This window comes from Vulpes lagopus, chromosome 13 (assembly GCF_018345385.1).
Source record: "Vulpes lagopus strain Blue_001 chromosome 13, ASM1834538v1, whole genome shotgun sequence".
NCBI lineage: Eukaryota > Metazoa > Chordata > Mammalia > Carnivora > Canidae > Vulpes > Vulpes lagopus.
The window spans coordinates 38,381,072-38,398,460 of NC_054836.1; the positions used below are offsets into that span (position 1 = coordinate 38,381,072).

The window sequence follows — 17,389 nt, forward strand, 5'->3', positions numbered from 1 at the left end:
AACATCCTTTCTTGCCACAATTAGAACTCAGCATTTATTAATTAAAGCCATTGCTAGATCTTCACAATAAAATCTTTTTTTTTCCTGCATAAAATAAATGGTTATGTTTCTCTATCAGAGGGTTAAAGGAAAAGAAACATCCAACTTTGATGCATGCATGCAAAGTATTTTGGGTTTCATTTTTTCTACTAGCTTTTGCCCACATGTTTACATAAAAAAAAAAAAAACAGGTCCTATATATTTAATTTCTTAAGTTAATGTTTATAAAGCTGTCTCTCAGTTAAGTGGGCATGTGAATTTTGTCTTTAGCATTTGATGTTATTTTGTACAAACATTTACAGAAGGAGACAGTGTTCACATACTTATTTTATTAAAGTACTGTATTTTGTATAGACATCCACCAATTATTTGGCATATGAATTTCTAATACTCATTTTTATAAAACAATGATGTAAACTTTGTCAAACATTGTTTTTTAAGATTTTGGAGAACTTCCTTGGAGTATAATATGAAAATGAGATTAAAGACTATAAATTTTTCTGGTTCTAATATTTTATTGAAATTCTTAAACTTACCAAGAACAACATCCTCAGACAAGATCCTAATTTAAATTCCTGAAAACATAAATTTCATTAACAAGATTATTATGGCTCTTCTAGAAAAGAGAATCCAACAACATGGAAGAAATTCTGTTATATTTTTACTTTTCTTGCAAGAGGCTGGGTTTTGAAGGAAAGGATGAATATCAATTATAGAAATAATAGGAATTATGGCCATAGAATTGGTGTTTCATCCCTGAATGCACTTTATCCCTGAGGTCTTTATGGTCTTCAAGAATTGATTTATGGAAACGTTTTTGTGCACCAGTTTTTGAAAAAGAGTTCTTAAGCCCCAGCAGGTCAGTCTGAGGCTTGGCCACTCCAGCTCTAGGAATCCAACTCAGAATAGGTCTTGTTTCCTCATTTTCTGTGTTCAAGGATGACTGTTCTTCTGGCTTACTTAAAAAATGTTCTAAATCAAAAGCTCCCAAGTCTCGTTTACTTTCTAAAATACTAGGCTTACTAAGGCTAACAGAGTTTTGACACTTAGTATACTGGTCACCTATGACACATTTAAATCGCTCATATGGAATGTAATGGTTTGGGCTGCAGTAAGGTGTATGTTGGGGTTTTAATGCCAGCTGTCTCCAGTACAGATCTTCTATCTTTTTAGTATCTGTGATTTTTGGAAACGTTTTTATGTCACAAGTGTTATTCAGATCTTTTGTTGGATAACAAGGTGGGGATGCATAGGTAGATAGCAAGCTTTGTTCTTGCTTAATCTTGTCTTCAATTTCCTGCTTTTTATGGGTGACACCTGCCAGTGTGTTATCACAAAGTGCCATCATTTCTGTAGAACTGGGTACAAAGGTATGAAAAGTACACAAAACTCTAGGGGTACAATCTGGACAGGAGGGCTGTCTTTGCTGGACAATAGCCTCTAGAGGACGTCGGTTCTGAATCAGTCGAGCAGTTCGTCCTTCCAAGGGCCTGGAAGGTTTTAAGACAGGATGGAATTTTTCTTGCTGTAGTGGTGGGACAAAAAGGAGAAAATCAGTTAATAAATCTGGCATTGCAAGTTTATTGCTACAAATGGCAGGTTAAATTCATACCCATTTTCACTGAGGAAACACAGGATGGGTGTAGGAGTACATATTGCAATGTTTGTTTGTTTATAGACCTTGACATTTGTGCTCTAATAAACACATTTTTCTCTTTGACTGGCTTTTGCTAATATAGAAAGGGGATAGATATTTTTACTTGTTTATAGAAAAATTCCTCTATATAGGAACTCTTTGCTTTAAAACTTTCAGAGATAAAAAAATCTCTGAAGCAAAACTGTCATCCCCAATGGATGATGTTAATGGTTATGTGCAGTTGCTTAAATGTCAGTGAAAGTCTTTTTTATTCGGCCAACCAAGGGGTTCTTAAACCTTGGTTGAATCTGAATCAGCTTCGGAGAAAATCACATTTTTTTTTTTTTTAATTTATGATAGTCACAGAGAGAGAGAGAGGCAGAGACATAGGCAGAGGGAGAAGCAGGCTCCATGCACCGGGAGCCCGACGTGGGACTCGATCCCGGGTCTCCAGGATCGCGCCCTGGGCCAAAGGCAGGGCGCCAAACCGCTGCGCCACCCAAGGATCCCAGAAAATGACATTCTTAAGCTTGATCCTTCGAGATTGCGATTCAGAGGTTTTGCAATGGGACTCATGAATCTGCTTTTTTAACAAGCATCTCAGATGGTGCTGAGGCCACAGATGTGCTATGCTTAGAGACTGGTCTGTGGGGAGCTTGTCATATCTGTGTTTTTTGAAATGTTTGACAAATATTGTGAATCCTGCCTGGTAACTGCAAAAGTAATAAGTGTATTTAAAAGGTTATTAATAGATATATGTCTGGAGAGGGGGTCAGGAGGAAGAGGGAGGAGTTGAGCATATGGAAACTTTCTGGGATGGTGGTAATATTCAATATATCCATAGGTGGTTGGCTTACAAAAGTGTGTGCATTTGTCAAAACTCATTGAATTTATAATTATATTTGTGTCATTTCATTGGGTATGTATTTTGCCTTAAAAGAAAAACTGCAACAAATTGAACTGTTCAATGCTATGCACGCTGCATGTTTAAGGCTGAAGTATCCCATTGTCAGCAGTTTGCTCTGAAATGCGTGAAACATAATAAAGTAGTGATGGATGGTTGGAGGGATGGAAAGATGGATAGATAGATTATGTGATAAAAGAAGTATACCAAAAGGCTAATGGTAGAATCTAGGTGGTTAGTCTATGGATGTTAATTGCAAAATTATTTCAACCTTCCATATGTTTGAAAATTTTTATGACAATATGTTGAAGAAAAACTAAAAAAGAATGGGTGGATGGTAAGGATGGAATTGATAGCAGAGATAATACAAATGAGAATGGTGAGAAAATCATAACTGTAGTTTGGATTTAGGAAATAAAATGGATTTAGGAGTGTCTTCTTGGATCCTAATTTGCTCAGGGTTGGAGGAATTAACATCTGTTATGAATACGTTTTAACCTTTAGCTAACAGGTTTGAGTAGATACTATAAAGAAAAAAAGAAACCTCAGCTCTCTGAAATACTATGTTAAATTTGTCACAAACAAAAAAGTCTAGGGTGTATCATATCCTACTTTACAGTATCCTTTTATGCAAGAAGCAGTTTTTAGTATCTTTATTTCATTCTACTATAAGAAAATATTTCATCGTATTACCACTAAAACATGCCTTCCCAGAGTCTGTTATTTGTGTTTTAGAGACCAGCAAGATTCACTAAAACTTACTTTTAAACCATTTTAGGCATGTTTTATCTTGTTATTAATAAAAATTTGTTGATTTATTTGCAGAATAATTTTGTTTATAATATACTTGACAGGTATACTTTGTATTACTGTACATGTACTTTTTTGTAAAAATGGTAAAGCTGCTTTCTGAGGGGCTGGACCCTACAGGATCAAATCTGTGGAAATTTGGACAGCTACTGAACATGCTCGACAATATAAGTATATGTATAGTGTTTTCTAGTCTTAGAGAATATTTGCTGCAAGTGAAACATAAAGGAAAAACCCTTCAGTAAGTGATAAAGTATAGTCTGTGGAACTACTTAAGGTACTATGATATATATATCTTTTATCACCTTGGGAAATACTGAAGCCAATGTAAAATAAATGTGTTCAGTCTAAAAAGAGTTCATACTGAAATATCCTACAGTCACTTTTTATGGGTCTTTCTACAGTTTATATCTTTGAAAATACTAGTTTTGTTTTTAAAGACTTTGTAGTTTTATAGGATAAAATCTAGGCCCTAAATAAAACAATATGTATACTGTTACATTATTTTATTTCATGTTTTAAGTAAGCCAACAGAAGGGCTTGATCATTTCTTTCAGTGAAAGAATGACATAACCAATTAAATCTGTATTGATATTTGTAGAGAATTTATTGGCTTTCCACTGTAATTCAGTCAACTCTCAATTATGGTAGATATCAGGAAGAAGACTTTATCTCTTCAAAAGTAGTGAAAATGTACAAGATATACAAATCTATAAAGATTTCATAGAGTTTATTAAGAATCTCATTAAACTAAAGCATTTCTAAAATGATTCCTTTGTAAATTTCAGAAGAGTAGCCTAGTAGAAAATCTGTTCAAAAAACCCCACAAAACACCAGTGCTGTGAATAGGAAAAGAAACCCTGCCTGTTCTTTGAAATAGTGGACAAGCGTATTCAAACTGATTAAAATCAATTCAGAATTAACTTCTAAGATAAGTTAAATTTTCCCTTTGCTAACCTGGTCACCAGTTCTCATGAAGCAAAGAAAAAGTGGGCAAAGCAAGAAGGAGCCTAACACCTGGATACCTTCCCCCTAAATAACTGAGAGTTAACTGCAATTACTTACAGGCTCTGGGTCAAATCCTATCTGTCCAGTTAACTCTGCTACCTCCTTTTCATGGTAATCATCCAGTTCAAGGGGGTTCATGGGCCCCAGACCTTAATGGAAACATCACATCTTATTACTTTGTTAGAGCAAATGATGGTTGACACTTAAATGATCTTTTATAGAAAAACTCTTACCCATTTCCCTTTGTAATATAATTAGAATGAATAAACTGAAAACAAATTTTACCTCCCAGTTTCTTACTAGGAGAAGCTTAAGACCCACCCTTATTTGTATTAGTACTTAGATTAAAGAAACAGGGAAAAACACTAGAAGATGCAAGCTTGTAACAGCATTTGCCAAGTTTTCCAATTTAGTTCTTTTTATTCATATTAAAGTAAACTCATACCTGTAAAATCATGAGTGTATGAAGGGATCCAGTGGGACCTCTCAAGATTTCTTTGTATGTTGGCTTCTTTTAGAGAGCTAATAGGGTCCCACGAATTTAAAGAAGTGTTAGGAGCGAAGGTTTTAGGAGGTTTTGGGTAGAATACAGGCTTATTTTTCTCAACACATTCAGGAAACTAGAACATAAACAAAAGAGTTTGTTGTTAATGTCATCTAGTAAGTAAGGGCTGATTCACTAAGTCAGCAGGAAGAAAAGGAAATTCCAAGCTAAAGTCAGATACTATTTTTTTCTTCATTAATTACTAGTATTCTGCAACTTAACCATATTTAAACACAATATTTTATCAAAGAAATGGTGAGGTCTTTTCTAAAGTTTTTTTGCTTTAGCAGGCACTTTGTCTATAATGTACGTTGGAGAAATATCACTCGGAATACTCTACCTCCAACAACATTTTATTAAAGATATAAAGGGCTCTAAGGTACTCTAAGGAGGAACCATCTGAACAGGGAAGTAGGGCTCAGAACAGAGAAGAAGGGAGGAGACAAGAGGCCATATTATGTCATACTACAGAAATAGGCCTTTAGGACATGCAGAGATGGGGAGGCCGAAGGAACAGTAAGAGCAGGGATATGGATGGCAGTGGAAAGTATGGAATTAACTTTCTTGAACACTATGCACTTGTCCTGACGGTCAGGCCCACCCTTAACATTTGCAGGTCCTGGGGCTAGAGTATAGCGGGAGAACCCACCTTCCATTAGTCTAACTAGTTTAATTTATGAATCAAGGAAATAAGCTGTTAAAGAAATAAAATGTGTTTCATCCTCCTACTTCGATAAAATACCTTCATGAAAACTTGGAAGACCAGGTTCAAATTTAGACTTCTTAGACTATCCTAATTGTGTATTGGGATATGGTAGTTCACAAAGAGCTAGTTGCTGGCCCTTGGCCTCAACATTCCTTACTGCTTTCTTCCTACCCCCAATTCCATCTCAAATGATGAAGTGTCTTGGATATGAGGGTACCCTGGCCCTCAGTTTCAAGATCTATTGTACCTATTACCTCTGCTTCCAGCAAACAGCCGTCACTTGGCCATCCCTTTGGCCTAAAGGTATATACTAGCTTGGAAGCAGTGTCAACCTCTAGGAGGATGGACCTAGAAAGATACCCTACAAGGGTCTGAGTACTGGGTTCAGAGCCATTTTGTAAAGATTTTCTGCAGTTTGACATCAGGCTGGAGTTGGGAGACTGGGGAGCATGGGTTCTAGATGGACATATCCTCTTGTTCCCATAAACATCCTGCACCATGGGGAGGGGCACAGCCAGAGGAAGCTAGAGCTGAGCCCTAAGGCATGGGGCCTTCAAACGTTTCTGGATCTCAGGGTGATGCTGAATATAGCAACCCTATGAAGTTTGAATGATCCCCATTTTCCATATATAGAATAGTCATGGTAAAAGACACTTGACAGAAGACTGTTTCATGTATTAAGTAACCGCCTCTATAAACCTTTAACAAATACGTGGCTTGCTTATTCTTTGTTCTCCTTATCTTGATCATGATTTGCAAAGATAGTTTAGAAATAAGGACTTTTTTTTTTTTTTTTCCAAATACTGTTTCAAGGGGCTGGATTAATTCTGTGTCTTAATCTAGCTTAAATAACAGCAGTGACCTACTGAAATGCAGAGGAAGAAAATGGGAGATTTGAGATTTTACTGTAACCTCTGGTGTCTTGAGAAGAGTTTAAAGAGTCAGGAATATTTGAGAGTGGAGAGCTGGCTAATTTTCAGTATGTTAAGGTAATGCTATTCTAAGAGGACAATGAGAGAGGGGCTGCTGGTGATCATCCACTCAATAGGAATTCATTGGTTAAATGTACTATTCACAGGGTGAATTTGTGTCTGATATGCAATAGAAGTACAAAAGCAGGAAGGAATTCCGGTTCCCGAGATGTTACTATTTAGGCAGACACTCCAATCTACAGTGATATTAGTTGTTTTAAATTTGAAATACATTTTCAGAGTAGTACCGTATAAATTATAGTTATACTCCTAGGTAGCCCATAAAATCTATATAACTCATAAGTTGCTTAGTAAACGTTTACTGAATAACTATTACATGCAAAGTATGTGCAAATTTCTAAGGGCCCCGTGGTAACTACCAAAACTCTGTAAGTTGCCACAAAATAACAGAGATTTAATATTGTTGTAACACATTAAAAAAAAAACCCAAGAAATTAAATATAGTTTTTTGTTGTTGTTGTTTTTAGTCTTGAATGATGGTGCTTAATCAGGTTTAATAGGAAAACAAGAACAGGTTTATTTTGGAGACCCCTTTGCCCTTTTGGAGAGCTTAGTACTAGGAACACTGGTTCCTTAGTGGGTCGTGTTTCACTTAATTCTTTTGTATCAGCATCATTTTTACATTAAGAAGTTGCGATTAAGAATTTTTTTCATTTACATATGAAACATAGCACAAAAGAGAGAGGGTGTAAATAAGAAATGAAAGACTGGCAGAGATATTTTCCTTTGGTATCTAGTTAGGTCTTGGGAAGAGTTCAAGGGAGAAGAGGATGCACAATGGGAGGAAAGACTGCCTGAGTTGGAGGAGGGAAAGTAGAGGGTGGGTGAGACCATAAATGGGGAAACATGCAGGGTAGAGCAGAAACCCACCAGTTTATTTCTCATTCTGGATACATTAGTTGTTGCTGGAGATGAGCAAGTAGGGGGTGGGGTCCAGGGTGCTGGTGGTGAAGGAGAGGCGAACTGTGGGCAGCCAATTATTTGATAAGATGTTACATTTCTAAAGAAGGTACCTGTGTCCTTGCCAAATTCATTGTGGTTAGTTGAGGGTGAATGTGGATTATGGATTATGGATGCTTTTGTGCAGAGACAGAACTGTTTTAGGAATGAGGAATGTATCTCTAGGAGGGGGGTGGGGACTGTACATTAGAAATATGGCAGATGGTTCAAGAAAGAAACCACACTCCTCTGTAAGGATGATATGAGTGGATGCTCTTTCCCAGAGAACCCAAAGGGCTTTCCAAATATTTACAGTTAAGGAAAATTGGATAGTAGGTTCAGTTAGGCTCTGAAAATGGTTTGTTAAAATACTCTAGTCAAAGGTAGAGGTTTATGGCATTTGATCTCTGTGGTTATTATAGCTCATCTTACTCAAAAGATGATTACAAGGGGCACCTGAGTGGCTCAGTTGGTTAAGCATCTGACTCTTTTTTTTTAATTTTCAAAAATTTTTTAAGCATCTGATTCTTGATTTTGGCTCAGGTCATGAGATTGAGCCCCTGTGTTGGGCTCTGAGTTGAGCCTGCTTAAGGTTCTCTCTCTTTCTCTGCACACCCCCCGACTCCCTCACACTCTTTCAAAAAATAAGATGATCGTAAGGTAGATTTTATCCTAAAGAGTATTTTCATATTGCAAAAACTAAGAGTTGAGTTCTTGAGAAATAGAATAAAAATCTTAAATAGTTCCAAAAATATATCTCCTGGCTATTAGACAGAAAACCTTTTAAAAAATCTTTGGCCACTTGGGGAGGTAATGACAAAAACAGCCAAAGTATTTTAATCAATTTGTTTGCCAATTATAAAAGGAAAAGGAATGTTCTGATTGGCTTGGTAATGGCTAGAAATGGCCAGTGGGAAGAGGTCCTTGAGGGGACCTGTGTATATTTGTAGTTAATATACTATGAATTATAAGAATAGAGTTGGGGGATACACAGTGAAATGCAGCCCTCCACCTTCTTTCAGTGGGGGAACCTTTTTTGTTATAGTTGTGGAAATGTTACATAACTGCCAAAGTATGTGACATCAACTAAGAGAACAAAAACATGTGAATTATGGTCAAAATCTCAAGGTTTTTTTAACCAGATAGAAAATAAAACAATCCATCTTTGGGGTTTTTATAAATGTATAGTGTGAAAACATTTTTAAACTTTGTTTTAAAAACACAGTTTAAAAGATACTTACGTCATAATATACACCCTGACCTGGCCAAGTCAAGGCTTTCTTTTTTGAATCCGTTGGAAAATCAAGCAGTTCGTATCTGTAAGGATTACCTGAAATTTTCAGGAAAAGCACTGTTATCTGTAATATGCAAGAATAGTTTTCTATGAATAGAGTTCTGGGGTGCAAGAAATAGAAATAAGATGCTAGCACTGTACTGCACCTCTCTGATTAATGAAAGGGATTCTTAGGTAAGTCATCACTTTTAAATTTAAATTTTCCTGGATCCTCTTTCTGGTCTCTGAAGGCTTGGCAAATACATTTCTATACTACTTGATTTGGGCTTTCTCTGACTAAATATCAAGAAATGGAATTAACACTTGCTTACCAAAAAGGCGCTGAAGGAGAACATTTTAAAGATTATACCGTCTTAAGTATTAGTGGTAGTTTGATAAGCTTTATCAAACACAGCATGGCCTCCTCTGGCCCTATAATAAGTTACACATTAAATAATGCTCTGTACATCCATCCTTATATGTAATAAGAACAAAGGCTGGCATTTATTTAACATTTACCATATGCCAGTGCTGTACTATGTGTTTTATATACATCATCACATTACAATGAGGAAAGTACTATAATTTCCACTTTAATGAATGAAACTGAAGCACAAAGAAAGTAAGCAATTTGCCCAAGATCACATAGCTAGTTAAGTGGAATAATTCAAACTCAGGCAATCTGGTACTAGGCCTGCACTCTTAATCCACATACTATAAATTTCTGTTAAAGAAGAGTTAAAGTAAGTGTAAAAAAAAAAAAAAGAGTAGAGATACTAATGCAGTAGTAGTTTTTGGAAAGATATTTTATAAGGGTTACTACAACAAACTTATCCTTTTAAAGTCCTCTAAGAGGGACTTTGCTATGGTTCACCGGTGAGTGGTAGAGCGAGAATCCTACCCATGCAGTCTGACTCCATAGTTCTTAAACACTCCATGATTATGTCTCTCAAATTGTTACTGTCTCCTAATAAGGTACTGAAGCTGATGTTGATGATGGCAAACATTTGGGTCCAAATATTTATATACCGAGAAACTGCATTCATAGGACAGTTCTTGGGTCTTACCTACCTCACAGATTAAATTCATTCAACAGATGGTTTTCTCTACCTACTATGCACCTGTTCTGTCACCTTCAGTTACCTTTTCTCTAGGACCTTCAATCTTTCTCCATAGGTTTCTCCTCTGTTTTAAGGTATCTAGTGTGGGAGAGTCTTGGTGATTAGTGTATGGCCTTACGGTCCTAATAAAACACATCTGGAAAGACTCCAAGGCCTGCATCTGAAGAAGATGCCCCAAGTGTTAAGGGGACCTAAACAAACTGTTTTCATTATCTTCTGAGTCTTATTTCAAAGACAGTCTTTCAATTTCATCACAACTACTATACCCATATCTAGACCCTGATGCTCTGAACCAAATATCATTGTTGTGCTGATCATCTGAGCTAGGGTGAAATCTTTAAAAGCTAAACCATAAGAGAGAACAGGAAGGAAATGAAAATAGACAATACAGGAAGAATAAAAATAATTCTACAATGCCTGGTTTCTGATTCTACCATGGGAGAGACTCTATATAAAGAAGAAAAGCTAAGCGCACATGCAGAGAATCTGATTTACTTAGTCTGTGGTTAGGGCCCTGGATGATTCTAAAGTGTGGCCACAGTTAAGAACAACTTTCATAATCTACTGATGGGTCACACTTTTGTGACTTGAGTTCTCTGCCCTACTTTCTTTAATTTTATTATTGAATAAAATTCAAATATGAGAAGAATCAATACTGTTCTGATATCAAATCACATTTTACCTCTTGTTTTCAAAATCGTTGTATCATAAGCCTTTGTTGGCACAGTGGGAGGAAATGGCTGTTGGTTTCGGGCTTTAATGCCGGTGTAGAGATCCTTAGGTGAGGTAAAGGTCGGGAACATGGCACCACGTGAGATGTGTGTGTGGTACGGGTGTTCAATTGGATATGAAGAACAGATTTCTCTGAGATTTAGTTGAGCAAACAAAACAGAATAGAAAGAAGTGCAATTGAAAAAATTAATCATCAAGTATTTATTGGGATTCTTCTTTGTGGCAGGTACTGTTCTAATCCCTGAGGATATGACAGTGAAACAAAGTCCCTATACTCATGGAGTTAGCTTTCTGGTAGAATGTATTCCGTTAAACATGAAATTTTCTTAACTTTGCTAGACAAATTAATTTTTAAAATAAATCATACTGAATTCTTTATCTGTGAATAATTTTCACAACATGAAATGTATAGTTTTTAGAATGTTATAGGAAGAATTTCTAGTTGCTTTCAATTCCTACCTCTTATTTTAAGAGGATCCCTGTACTTTATTTTATGGGATCATTTTGGGCATTCAGTACGCAAAGTGATCTCTAACCATCTTGCATTGAACTTTTCAACCCAGGCCATCTGTTTCTTTTAAGCAGTCAACAAAATATACTGCCCGTTTATGTACACAGTACTCTTTAGAAATCAAAAAGCCAAAAATAGCTAGTATACTAGCTGATGGAAAAAAAAGTTAAAAAAAAAACTCACAGGGATATAATTTTCCTATGATGTGAAAAACTAACAGAGTTCTTAAAAGAACTAGCAGAGGTTTAAAAAAATTGTGAGAGCTGGCCCAGATCTGGGCTTCTACTGCTTACTTGGCACACTGATGCAAATCTGTACTGAATTCAGCAGCCTTGGCATCTTGATGGGCTCTCTGAAATACCTAGCAGTATAAGATTCATAACAAATTCCTTGTCTCTCATAGATACCACAAGAAGGTTGATTTGTAAGAGAAAAAGTTGACTCCAAGCAAAAGTCATTTATGAGGCCAGCTAGTTCATTTGGTTTTTGTGTAAAGTGATTTGGTTTTCCTGCCTTTATCACACACTCTCTCAGTTGAACACATTTTTTTTTTTTTTGCATTGGGTATAGCATCATTTTATTGCTAATCACTAAACACTTCTCTGATTTATTTACTTTGCTTAAAAAGTACCACATCAATTACTACATGGCTTGGTACAAGGCACAAAGTTGTCAACTCTGTGATGACATGAGAACACAGAATCAAGACATTCATTCCTCAAATCTGACTGCTGTCCCTCATAGTCATAAAAACACTAGCCTAGTAACTGCTTTCAGTGAAGAAATACTGGCTGTACCTCATTTTATAGAAGACACAATGATTTCTACTTATTCTAAATATATATTTCCATTGTCTAATTTGATGGATTCCATAGTTAACTATCTTCCTTGAATTAACTTCCCCTTACAAATCCGCTTAAAAGTAAGTGATCATTTATAGTTTGAGCAAACTATTTGTGTGAATAAAACAGGAATGAACACATTTTTGCTCATGGAAACATGTCCAGTCTACGTCAGGAAAGGATGGACTTTACTGAGGTCTAGTAAAAAGCCTGTGTTCTAGAGGAAGTTCTTATACTTTCAGAGCCTTGGGGGCTTGCCTCATTCACCTTCATGAGACTAGGCAAGAATGATAGAAACTCTGGGAATAGTGAAGAATGGAATGAGAAAGGCAGGGGTTCAAATATTGTCCAACAATCAGAGAGATTTAGTCACAAAACATACCAGAAAGAATGACCTAGTAAATAGGGTCTAATGATTGTCTCAGTATGTGCTAATTAACTTATCTGGGAAGAAGATTCATCCTGGTTCTCTTGAATTTTTCCCAGTATGTATCAGATTGAGCAAAGATGTAAGAATCAGTGGGAATGAGAAATCAATAAGGGATTAATTTTTAAACTTCGAATACCATTTCCCACAGACTTGATGCAGTTAAAGGAAATGTGGTATGGAGATTTCACAAAACAGTCACCTTTGTCTAATGTTCCCTACAGAATATCTCAGTGGGAGGTCCTGAGACATTGTAACTACTACATGAATAGGAATTATACTCCGAGGAGGTTGCTTGAAATATTGTTAACCCCAACAACAAATACAACAACAAAGCATTTATGTGCCAGGCCTCTGCTAACTGCTTTATCTGTAATCTTTTTCAGAGGATCATTCAACAAGCTAAATGCTACTAGCATGTTCCCAGAGGTCAGGGCAGGGTGGCCCCATCTTCTAATAATCTGATGTTGCTAAGGACTTCCTGACAAAGGCCATTACATTGGTTTTCGTTGTATCTTGTTCTCATCACAAAGACATGACCAGAGAGTAGAGATTGACTTCTTAATTTAGAAGACAAATTCTAAAGGCCAAGATCATGTTAAATCACAATAAAAGAAGAACAAAAATTTTAAAAGCCATTTTTTTACCCCCTAGGGATTGGTCCCCTTGATAGGAAGTCAATTTGCAAAATGACTTTATTGGATCCTTCTGATTTTGTAAACCTGTAGTCAGGATTTTGACTTTGTGAAGAAGGGATAAAAGGTAGAAGTTAGGAAGGCAGGGAGAGGCCCTGATTAATTCTGATCATTTGGGATTGAGGCAGAAATATTTTTCCCCTCAGATTCTAGAAACTATTTCCTGGTTAATAATATTAAGTTATATCTGGCAATGATTTAGCAAAGCATATTTTACTTGAAGACCTGTGAGCTATGGACTCTATGTCTTGAGGAATCTCATATGAGATTTCATTAAAAATTTTGTATGTATTACAAAAATACATGTATGTATTTTTGTTAAAATCTGAATAAAGTATGGATTTTAGTTAAAAGTAATGCATCAGTATTGGCTCATGAATTGTGACAAATATACCATACTAATATAGGATGTTAATAGGGAGATTGGGTATGAGGTATATAGGAACTCTGTACTATTTTTCAAATAATTCTGTAAATTTAAACTGTACTTAATTTAAAAAATTTATTTAAAAAAAGGCTAGCAAGGTATTATATAATTAACCAGCCTCCTCCCCCCACTTGTTAAAAATAAAAATCTTTCATAAAAAGGCACATTTATCCTCACACTGAGACATACGGATTGCCAATATTTCTTTTCTTGATTATAACAGGGAAGGAAAATGTAAGTATATACTTACCCTACTGTTGAATTAGGTGGTTTGGGCATCCTAGAATAAAAACAGGAAATAAATCCCCATTTATATTAAAGATTTTTTAAAGCATATGTTCCTATTAGAAGAATAGTGATGTATCTCATTTTCAAACTACAGTGTCTTTAATATTCTCAATTGATGTTCTGGAACACTGAATATTGACTGGATAGAGAGATAGGATGTCCTCACATCTCAGTTCTAGCGACCAATCTAACTTCAGTCCCATTCAGCACCCATTTTGCATTTCCTACTTGCAGCGCATGTGCAGAACTGTTTCTAACAATACCATGGTTTTGGTTCTGACATTCACCCTCGTAATCAGGCAATAGCCAAAGTGCTCTGTGGCAGCCTGACACCATGCATGTGGTGCAATTACATGACCTAAGGTGACCCGAGTGTGTCCTGTTGGGACAAGATATATAAGTACTATGTGTGCTTTGTCCCTTTGCTCAGGATTGCTGATCTCTCGTGATAGTAAATACTGCCCAGATGCCAGAAAGGCTAGAACAAAACTGAACAAGTTCCTGGAGGCCTGGCTTTTCTGAATCAGCTCATTTGAAAGTTGTATACTTACTAATTACTCTGAGCCCTGCCTGCCAAGAAATAATACTGTAGCCCCGGGAACAAAGTCCACATGTGAGAAGGACTGTCACCTACTTTTGTTGGATTCAACACTTAGTTTCAGCTGATGCAGACATTTCTGAAATATTTCAGGCATGAAAAATAAGTACAGTGATATCTGTTGATAGCAAAAATCTATAAAAAGGATTATAAGGTAATTTGTACATGTTTATTCAGAAAGTGGTATATAAGCCTTATAATTTTCTGAGTCTACAGTGTATTATAAACACATAATTCACATTAATTTTAAGGTTTATATATTTATTTGGATTCCCAAGTTTGTAGGCTTGGAATTAAAAAACAAAAACACAAACATGTCTTCTAGTTATATTTGTGGTTGAGTTGGGGAAGAGGTGGGGGGCAATGAATATGAAGAATCCAGGGGGTCTTGAGTTACTAGATTGGCTATGAAATATGAAATCAGCATCTGAAATTTTTCTCAGATGACAAATTAAGCTATGATGTTGACAAGTATATACCTAAAATTTGATTCAAAAAAAAATTTAAAGAATTTTTTTAAAAATTGAGCGTTTGAAAGGTTGAATGAAAATTAAAAATGCTCATTGAGACCAGTTCCTTGATGTGAACGAGTCCATTATTTTACTGCTGCACTCTGCATTTACTTTTCCAAGTTTACTGATCCCAAAGGAATAAACAAACAGGGCCTCACATCTACGAAATTCATGTCTTTTGGGCTCCCTCTCGTGGTTGAACTCTATATTAACATCCTTCCTAAAAGCAGATTCCTGACCGTTCTAATAGTTAAAGAGGTGATATTTTCATTGTTACTTCCGTGTTGTCAGTATTTTATTTTTATCTGAAAATTAAAAAGTATGCTTTTGTAATTATACACCAAATTGTTTCAAAGAAGAAAAAATAATTTATTATACTAGAAAATAATTCCTCTAAGCAAAGGATAAATTAAAAAGTATTCCTTATCTAAAAAGGAGACTTAGTAATTTTAGTACAAATTATTTGTAGATTGTCATAATGAACCTCTGTCCTCATAAATCTTGATGAAAAAATTATGCAGAGCTGCTGGAGCATTTCCTATGAACCTTTTAAGAAATTTAATGGATTCTTACTAGACTAACTAGGTCAAAGGCAGAGAAATGGACCCAGGTGACTTGCATGAATTCCTTTGAACATTGCTATTCCGTATTTTGTATTTTTTTCTTTTTAAATGTCACAAAATGTTAGTGGGTCTTTTTGGTTTATTGTTTTATTTTTGTTTCTTTGGTCTTGGTTTCTATTACTAATGATCCCTGTTAAAGAATACTTGTTTTTCTAAAAGTTCCCATTTTGGGGATTTTATATTTCTCATATAACTCATTTTTACTTAAGAAAGTTATTTGGTCCAATATAAGGAAAAGAAATCCCAAACTTACAAAGAATCATTTCCATAGACGTCACTTTTTTTATTCTGCGTCAAATAATAGTATTGCTCAATAGGAAGTTTTCTGTAAAGAAAAGATTAAATTGAACATCTTTTCAAATTAACATAGTGATGAGCAGATAGTAAAAGACAAATAGACTAATACAATCATGTAGGTATGGAAATTTAGCATATGAAAAGGTGGCATTTTAAATTAGTGGAAAAAGGGATCCCTGGGTGGCGCAGCGGTTTGGCGCCTGCCTTTGGCCCAGGGCGCGATCCTGGAGACCTGGGATCGAATCCCACGTCAGGCTCCCGGTGCATGGAGCCTGCTTCTCCCTCTGCCTGTGTCTCTGCCTCTCTCTCTCTGTGACTATCATAAATAAATTAAAAAAAAAATAAATAAATTAGTGGAAAAGGATTTACTTTTTTTTTTTAATTTTTATTTATTTATGATAGTCACACAGAGAGAGAGAGAGAGGCAGAGGGAGAAGCAGGCTCCATGCACCGGGAGCCTGACGTGGGATTCAATCCCGGGTCTCCAGGATTGTGCCCTGGGCCAAAGGCAGGCGCCAAACCGCTGCGCCACCCAGGGATCCCAGGATTTACTTTTCAATAAACAATGTAGGAAAGATTCACTAGCCATTTAAGAAAAGTAGATTTCTGTTTCATCCTATGTTTAAAGATAATTTCAGATCGATTAAAAATGTAAAGAATTGAGAAAAACATACAAATATCAAAAGAAAATATACAAGAATTATGTTTTTTCCTTCATGGTAGGGAAAACTTTTTTTTTCTTAAGCAGGCTCTATGCCCAGGGCAGAGCTCGATTCAGGCTCAATCTCACAATCCTGAGATCATGATCTGAACTGAAATCAAGAGTCTGATGTGTAACAGGTTGAGCCACACAGGTGCGTCCCATGTGGTGGGGAAAACATTTTAACTTAGATTTTTCTTTTAAACTCAAAATCCAAAAGGAAATCTGATAACATCAGAAGAAAAACTTTTGAAGATAGGATGGAATAAAAAAGCTCAAAGCAAAGTTTGGAAGAAATTTTGCCATAAAGATATATAAAGGATTATCTAGAATATAACTAATAATCTATAACTAAAAGATAATAAAAATGGGCAAAAAATAAGAACAGAAAAGAGAATGTGAATGTCTTATGTATATTTTCCATGCATAAGAAAACATAAACATAAGTACTCAACCAGAGAAATGCATTCTGATAACCAAGATAACCTTTATACTTATTAGGTGAGCAAAAATTATAGTTTGATAATATAACACAGTTGGCCAAGAGTATGGGGAAATGGATACTTTTACATTCTACCATGAGAATATAAAGCATTTGGGCTATTCTAGAATTGAAAATATTCATATATTATGACCCATAACTTTCACTTAGGATTTTCCCTAGAGAAACATTTGTGTAGGAGCTCAAGGAGGCCCATACAAGAATATTCATTACATATAGTTAATGCCAAAAAGTAAAGAAAACAATATGAAAATGGCTAAATA

General features: G+C 35.7%; 1 protein-coding gene across 1 annotated transcript in view; it reads right to left on the reverse strand.

Annotated features, from left to right (window-relative positions):
* Positions 1–745: 745 nt before the first annotated feature.
* The window catches only part of C13H7orf31 (chromosome 13 C7orf31 homolog), a 35,174-nt gene continuing 18,530 nt past the window's right edge, over positions 746–17,389 (reverse strand). Inside the window, exons 3-9 of the mRNA XM_041728033.1 lie at positions 15,881–15,952; positions 13,857–13,886; positions 10,655–10,836; positions 8,820–8,908; positions 4,843–5,017; positions 4,455–4,546; positions 746–1,564 (exon numbers count right to left, since the gene is read on the reverse strand). Of these exons, the coding sequence (XP_041583967.1) occupies positions 746–1,564; positions 4,455–4,546; positions 4,843–5,017; positions 8,820–8,908; positions 10,655–10,836; positions 13,857–13,886; positions 15,881–15,952 (1,459 nt within the window). The remainder of the gene's footprint in view (positions 1,565–4,454; positions 4,547–4,842; positions 5,018–8,819; positions 8,909–10,654; positions 10,837–13,856; positions 13,887–15,880; positions 15,953–17,389) is intronic.